The 8807-nt window shown below is 38.9% G+C and overlaps 1 protein-coding gene across 1 annotated transcript; it reads left to right on the forward strand.

The window, feature by feature from the left end:
* The first annotated feature begins 501 nt into the window (after window positions 1–501).
* LOC100378390 (uncharacterized) lies at window positions 502–7070 on the forward strand. The gene is made up of 6 exons (XM_002739498.4): window positions 502–901; window positions 1998–2076; window positions 2722–2786; window positions 3481–3612; window positions 5232–5481; window positions 6428–7070. The coding sequence occupies exons 1-6, from the start codon at window positions 875–877 to the stop codon at window positions 6610–6612; spliced, it is 738 nt and encodes a 245-aa protein (XP_002739544.4). The 5' UTR covers window positions 502–874; the 3' UTR covers window positions 6613–7070.
* The last annotated feature ends 1737 nt before the right edge of the window (window positions 7071–8807 follow it).

The raw sequence follows: 8807 nt of genomic DNA on the forward strand, positions 1-8807 counted from the left end.
TCACGTGGTACTAGTACTACATATCCCCTGCTTGATTTTCTACTTTCTAGCACATTTTAATGTTTTCGCAACATTTAATTATCCCGATTCCGTTGTGCGTGCATTATTAATATCCAAATACAGAGGAAACACGTCAGCGTGACATCACGAGTTCCATAAATGGTTGGTCACATCACGAGTTCCGTGGTAATAGCGGCATGTATTTTAATTTCAGTAGTTAATATTTCACGCGAGCCATTAATAAATCGTTTAGCGGGCGCCTAGTCGCATTATATAGAGGTAATGTATCCTGTCAACCACTTTGTATTAAATGCACGCCATGTTATTGCGACTTGCTTTCTATTTGGACAATAGTCGACAATGGAATGTTGACCTCTCCGATTGTATTCAGTTGATAAGTAGCTTTTGTCGTGTTTTATTTATCGTATCATAATACCTCGTGGGTTACAGTTAACATCCCCCAGCGGCTTTTATAGTCTCGGCAAATCTCGATCGTGGCGGCTGGAGTAAGAGTCGTTGTCGCACATGTTCGGATGACTCCCTTTAGGCCACTCTGAAATTGACGATTCGTTTATTGTGCGAGTTGCTATCAGGCCTAACAACTCACGACAGACTGCGTATACACACGGTATGCCCTTATGAATTCTACGTGATAAAATGTGTTGATACACCACAGTCTATAGACGTTGATCGTGTCTCGACGGGCAACCATCGGACCAGCTACCAAATTAAGAGGAATTATGGACGTTCAGTATTAAAGTGTGAGTTTACTACAAGACATCGTGTCAATACATTGTACATTCGTGAACACGTTTGTTGACAATTCTATCAAATTTCAGGAAAAGGGATTAGAACGTGATACGAGCGTGTCGTCATGGCAACTATTTTTGCTGACATGGAGGTAGGTTAATTGATATCCAACTATTTAAGATGAAGTAATAATAACGACAGCACAATATTATACCCGCACGTAGTTACAATAATACATAATAACAATTCAGCCAGTTAAGTATGTCGCACCTGTGTATACACTATTGAATTAAGCAAGTACATTTCAAATGAATCATACGCACTTATATTTGAAATCATGGATTCGGCTTCAGATAATACAATATAACTGCATGTCACCGTGGCTTCCATAGGTTCTAGGGTTATGTGACAACCGGGTACTAAAATAGAACGAGCCACTACCATAAAACAAATTTATATGCACCAATGTGTTCTGAGATTGGGTGGTTAGTACGAATAACTGTACGTACCGTTGTACAGTGTTTGTAAAAGGGGCTCTATTATAAGCAGTCTGTTCTCACACCACGACATTAATGATTGTAGTAGTTTATTCTATTTCAGCAACGTGTTCATCGATTATATTCGTTTGGAGAACAAACTTGTCAGGGTTCATGAGATCACGATCTGATGTCAGTGAATCCCATTTATATCTGTCGATTCATGTCACTCCTAAAGGTACATACTTTGTGATTGTAATGGCGGCGAATGTCTGAAATACACAGTACAGTAATCCCTGTGTGTGTCGTAGGGGAGATTTGGTGACCATGGGTGTGTGGCCGCGGTCTAAACTATTATAGGCATGCACTCTTTAACATACAGTCCCACAAAAAGAAATCAATATATATTGATCAGCAGGGGATGATCACAATTGAATCATTCGTGTATACATGGTATTAACTTCAACACTTCTTGTAAAAACATGCCACTCTCTTTGGACGGGGAGTTCATTTCGTATTTTGCCCACATGAATGGCGGCCAAGTTGGTTTCCTTGCCGTCGCAAGTACACCAGAAAAATACCAAACCCCGCGCGATAGCGCAAAGAATTAAGCCAGACAGTGGAACCTATTTAACAAGTAGGTTACCTAGTAACTAACTAGATAATAAAACCAGGGTAGGTATTCAGTGGTCAGTGCATTCGCTTTGTTGTTCAGTATAATCGATGGTGAAACATTGCTGTTTATTGATTTCCAAACGTTCAATTTTACAGCGGTTCAAACAGGAGGAGGACTCAAGTAGCATCTCGTTAAGAGCGATTCTGGGTGATAAAAATTTAGCTGATTTCACAGGTGAGTAAACCACCCTGTTACCAATATACTATAAAGAAAACTGCGATAAAAACTGTCCGTCTTCGACATTGTGAAATTCTTTTGTTTTTATGCCAAAAACACAGTACTAAGTAAACTCATATTTATTAAAGTTATTGTTCATACATGAGTTGGTGAACACACTACATTGTTTGTAATTGTATTCAGCTTTTTTCAGCAATAATTCAAGGAAAATAAATGGCAAAAATATAGAGAATATTTTGGCAAATTATCTTTTTTCTGTAATATTCTTGTGTAATAATTAACTCTGCACGTGCGGGAATTGAGTCCCAAGCGACGATCAAACGCAAAGGCTCATGGGTAGACACTTGTTTGTAAACAATGACACGCTATGGCCATCTGACGCATGCGCAGGTGACGACTCCCCCGCTTTAACCCAGTTCATGTATGGAAAAGTTACCCTCACAACAATGCATGACAACGGTGTTTAATAGTGACGTGTAGTACTCGATGCCTACTTGTGTTTGTGTGTATCGAGGCACAGTACTAGAGCTGCCAGGCTGAGGATGGCAGCATTGTGTTACGTGTGTCCGTGAATATACAAGTACATGTATATGGTCACACATGTTCATAGCTTTTAACATTGTGTCTAATATTATCCTTCAGATGACGATGACGATGCGGATTTCCAGCTGTGGAAGGATGGAGGATCTTTATTTACAGAATCAAAAGTAAGTTCTGATGACAACTCACAATTGATACAATGTTGTGACCACGCGTCAGTGATCAGCGTCACGTTAAACGTTATAGAGTGCAGACAAAAAATGACATTGCTGCAACCACTGCGCATCAATTCATAAGAGTTCGACTAATCTCACTGTCATTGGATGGCCAGATGACTATATCCCATACGAGTTACAAATATAGCATTAGATATGGAAGGATGTTGAGATAGTTTGCGAACATTCGACTTAATATGAGAACAAATTATAAGTTTATTCATAAAGCGTTTAAGCACAAGTCATTAAATTTTGGGCTTGTTTACTCAGTATCAAATGTTATTTTGGAGGAAACTTGAGTGTCTGAAAAATAGAATGGCCCTTTCTGCTGAAACTGTTTGCATGTAATTCTGAACATGCATAAGTACATTTCTTTTACAATGTATATACCCGAACAAAATTTTAGATATGACGAAACCTTTTTAAATTATGTGCGAAAAGTAGTTTTAATGGTAGCAAACTGTCTCAATTTATAGTTAGGTCACTGGAAAATTGTTAACGCAAGAATAAAAAACATGTTCGAAACGATTTGTTGGGATTTGTTAAATTGCCGTTAAGGGCGAAGTTGCATGCTACCGACACAAATATGTATTTGCGATAGTTGCACGCTATACGCCTAATTACAAATGTTTTCGTTGTCTTTCAGAACAGGAAACCACAGCGAAGATTGAAAAGTCTGAAAGGCGGCGTTGGTATAAATGGATACTTTCATAAACATCCACCGGCTCAGTATACCTTTATCGGGCGAGCGCCAACGGAAGGAAATTACCACGCCAAGGTGGGTACTGCCGTGGTACGCCACGGGAAAAACAAATTTTGTATTTTTAATAGATTTCTAATCTAACAGATTCGATTGTGACGAAACCGATCATTTTGTAAGTGCCTACTATTCGTGATATTAGTACTACCGTGAACGTGTAGGCTCACCGACTTGCACCAATCAACTAAGTTAACTGTGATAGGTATTTTTGATGGTTAAAAACCTTTCACTTAGGTAACCGGGATTCGGTCGTTTCCACGCTAGGCTGACAAAAGACACACACAAGCTTCGTTCATGTTCCCAAAACGATTCTCTGCCAAGTCCCTGGCTTTCACCCGAGACAGCATTAAATCCATCTTTATTTCTTGTCACCCCTTAACCAATTACAATCAGTATAAGAGACTCCAAGGCCTTGCCTTCCAACAAACAACCAATCACATGAAAGTTTTACACATCATAATCAATTAATTACTCGTCAAGCTGTCTAGAGAAAACATTTCTATACATTGTCAACACTAACTAATATTGATGGGGTAATAATCTCGCACTAACATTCCACCAAGATACTACCTTAGTTTAAAATCGCAAACAACATTGGTTTAGAATTACAGCTACTGTCTTGTATCTTAAAAACTGCAGAGTCATAAGATGTTTTTGGTTGATTTCGACCAGCTCGCCATCTGGTCTTGTCATTAACCTTTATCAGTATATGTCATGACAACCACTGTCAAACTGACTGAAATATAAATCATGATATAACACACCCACTTCAGCAACGGTATTAGACTAGATGCCGACGAGATTTTGAAGTAATGACGAATAATGTACTAGTGACTACTAGTTGTCATAAGTTGTTGTGGATAGGTCTTTACTAAAGGCTTCAGTTCGCATGCGTATATACACGAGAACGTACTGTAGTCGTAGATAGAGCCATTCAGAGATGACACAAAATTTTGTACCGACCACGTAATTGTATAGCAATTCACCAGGGCACTTTTGGGTGTACTCGGAATGACTAGCTTCCGATGTCGAAGACGACACGTTGAATTGCGACTCAACTCACCGCATCATGGGTAAAAACAAAATGGCAGCCTGAAGCGAAAACTTCCTTATTTGTGGATTTGTTGTATAAGAAACCTGTCACTACAGTTTCTTCAGGACATCGTGACTTCAATTTCAACATTCACCTGCAAAGTCGTAGTGAAATAAAATACTAGTACATATTTGGTAGACAATACGACTAACAACGTACCCGCCAAAACTATCACGTGCCACTGAAATTAAAAATATTTCATTAAGGACCAGTTTTGGCACACGCAACTGCGAAGCGTCCGATTTAAATTTGCTGCAAACAATTTTACCCAAAACTGTGATCCAAAATGTTCGGGTAGTAGATAAAGAACATGCGATGCAGTTAATATTAATGACATCAGTTTTATTTCTCATATGTCGTCTCTAATTTCGTCTCTTACATTGGGTAGATGTAGAATTGATGATTTCCATGGTGATTACCGATACATAGTCAATTTCACAAACATTAGGAAGCTAGACCACCATTTTGTAATTCAAGTTTGCAAGTACCCGCGAAATATATTGTGTGGATTTCTCAAACCATTGTTTCTGTATTGTATTGTCAGAGCCTAATCAAAATTCCCGAGCCGGGGTTTGACAGACCAACCAGAGGTTTGAGTTGTGGTGAGGCACTGATGACAAAACCCTCCTACCACTGGGAGTCTTCCAGAGCAAACAAATCTCTGTTCATTCCACGAAACAGTTTTACGTCACCTCGCCTTTCGCCTCGGAAGTCGTCTCGCAGAGCTGGCTTTCCCGGGAGTAGGCTCAATGCCAGTACCACAACTATGACGCCAAGAATATCCCTCCGAACAGGTAGGTGAATTTGGTATATACTTTTCGAACGCAATGTCAACTTTTGCTACAATTCACAGTATAAACTGTTTCACAATTTTTCGATCATGACCTGTAACTAATGCGAAATTATACCCATTTTAGAAGGGATATGTGTTAATAAAAGTCACCGAACACAAATAATGACAAAACATAAATAATAAACCTCAATTAGTCGTTAACTTGCAATGAATGTATGGGGGCAATGACTTCACATACTGATGTAATAAAGTATACAAAGTATACAAAGTATATATCACCGTAGCACATGTCGTAAAATAATAGAAATACTTTTTAAAAAGTAAAGCCTATCATTATGTCTCAAATACACAAAGTTGGTCCGCAGTGGACCTTAGAATCAAATGACCGCTGTAATCTCGACGTGACGAAAGCGATAGCCGCGAGACTTGCTCATTTCATCCCTCTGTGTTTCATTCCTCCCTGTTATTGTGTCCAGTGTTCGAAATTCCATATTTACTTAGATTTTGTTGTCCAGTTCCATCGAATGGTTGCATATTTTGATTTTTTGCAGGGGGGATTCTATATCTAGTACTCTTAGAACTATCGTGACAATACGGGAAATATTTGTGGATTCCTCTGGATCCACACTGCTCCGAATTAATGCACACACGCTACAAATTATTGAAATTTAACCGTTTATTAGGTATTTTATCGCAAAATCAGACGAACAAAAATGTTGACGTCGCGTATTGGGATCAGGTACCGATCCCAACTTATAGCTTGAGGAGTGATCTCCGAGTGTAACTTTGGATCTCCTAAATAAAGTGATATGAAGTTTTAATTTCTTCCTCTTGTGATTTTTCCCTAAATAGTATACTAAATGTATTTATATGTTTGTTCCCAAGTCATGAGTACATGTGGTCTTTGTGTACATGTGATCACTTTTTTTTCTTCTAATTTCTTCTAGAGAAATCATCAACTTTTGCCATCGATAACAGAAGTTTAGAGAGTCGAGAACACACCGCTTCCCATTTCAAAGTGCCAAGAACTACTCCTGTGACGGGCCTCACGCCAATAAGCATTACTTTAGATCTCAAAATGTTACGGAAAGACAGTTTCGGGGACGAATCACCCCCACCCCTCAGTAGCTGATCTCCGTCGTATGTCGCCCTCTAGCGTTGTCTCCAGGGTGAAACAACAATACCGAGGCGATGTCTAACAACAATAGAGGGCGATGAACATTGAAAAACAGACTGGTCGTTTGTTGTGAGTGTTCGGAGAAGAATGCACGTTGTACACTTTAGAAAAGAGTAATTAAGCAATATGTATGCACGTGTGCATTTACAAATTCCGTCATCACGTCATAACTCTGAGATTACTCGAACAATTGCTGACGTAACGCCACGTGACTGCACATGTACAGTAACTGGCGTGATTTACAAAAACTAATTAATAATATTTACGTTATTTACATTTTAGATGTTGTCTATATCACATGGTTTATCTGACACTCTTAGAAACCTTCTCTGTACTTGACGACATCAATTAACGTGTGTACAGTTGTCTGGTTGTAGTATTAAAGTTAAATGTACATGGATATAAATAGAAAATTGCATATCATATTTTGAAGAGAGGTTCCAACCCAGCTGTGTTCTTAATTGTAAAATCAAAACAAACGCTGTGTCCAGATTAGATGACAAAGAAGTGTAGCACCGTAAGATAACACGTGATGAAATCATTCAAACGCAACCATGTAGAAGACCTTTACCAATGAAATCTTCTGTAGACTACACCAGCTCATAGTAATTTCGGGAAGAATTCCCTTTGTAGCCCCACCCCTAGGTAGTTTCTTTCGTGTGTTCTGATTGGGTGATGCAAATGAGTCGAAGTGAATCTTACAATCGTTTGAGGGCGTGCGACATACAGTAAATCGTGGTGAATTCTGCCAAGGTTTAATGTTGAGGCTTTTGGTTGAATAAATGGTCCTTGGCTGTCGAAGATGCCACCTTGTATGTTCTGTATAATTTAAACCTCTCAAGAGGCATGTAAGGGCATTGGATTTTGTACACTTCTTGAGAAATGTACAGAATCCTGAAATCGAAATAACACAATTATGTTTATATTCGGTGATTAGACACCACGACATTTAGTAAAAGCTAGCTTCAGTCTTCTAATATTTAAGGATGCGTTGCCATACCAACCAATTCATTTAACATTTTTTTCGAAATGTGGACACGGAAAGCATAGCATATTCTAGTACGTCGTGCCGATGTTGTATATTAAATCACTTGAAACTGAAAAAAGATGCCCGTTATTGACTCCGGGTTCTCAGAGTGCGCCATCTGTGGAAATCTCGCTTTGTAAAGCAAATCGGGGATTGCGGTGAGATGATCGTCAAATGTGTCGCCATCTTGAAAGGTCAAAACTCTCTCTGATAGCCTCTCCTTAGTGATTTTGTGTCTCACTCCCGATAATACTGCGAGTCGTGCATCACATGTTTACAGTCCTTGTCACATGACTGATTTCAACGAAGTGGCGACTACTCTACCCCTAGCATTTCATGCGATATTATTAGTAGTCTTGTGTAAGGTAACTTTGCCCATGTTCAAAATCACAGGTATTGCCGTTTTGAGGAAGTGAGAGATACAAACGAGAAATGATGTAAGTATGACCATGGAAAGTAGTACCTTCCATGGTATGACATTATTCGCCATGTACCTATGATTGTATATGTTTTCAGAAAGTTGGGATATACATGTAGGACAGTACGATCACGTAATTTTGTGCTAATATTCACTTAGGAGAATAAGTTACGAGAATTCGCGTGAACTATTCTCGCTGTTAGCTCTTTATATGATTTTGATTTTTCCCTATTACTGTATCTAAAAAACTTAGAACAGGAAGTCACTGTTATATGTAAGAGTATTCTGAAGTAATAGAAGGACTGGGATTAATTTGAAGAGAAAAATCAAAGTGAGTTTATTAGGTTAACATACCGTATCTCTGTCGTAGGTGGATAGAGAGAATGTAAAATTTGGTTTCCGAAAATGTGTGAACGTTCATTGAATGTCTCTGGTGTAGACGAGACTCTGGTATTGTGATACTCTGGTACAGTGACATTATAGGCGCTACAAAGGTCGGATTGTCACAATGAACAAAAGTGTCAACGTCATCTTAATTTATTATGCAAATTAGATGATGTTCACACTTACGCACGTAATTTACGTACGCTCAGACCATTCAAACCTGACAGTTTACGCGGACAGCCTCCGTTACATCCGCTGAACACAGCTACGCATCGTCGAAGTCTGTCTTTGTTCACGGCATATCTAAGATGACGAACAGGG

The sequence above is a fragment of the Saccoglossus kowalevskii genome, chromosome 14 (genome assembly GCF_978046115.1).
Source record: "Saccoglossus kowalevskii chromosome 14, keSacKowa6.1, whole genome shotgun sequence".
NCBI lineage: Eukaryota > Metazoa > Hemichordata > Enteropneusta > Harrimaniidae > Saccoglossus > Saccoglossus kowalevskii.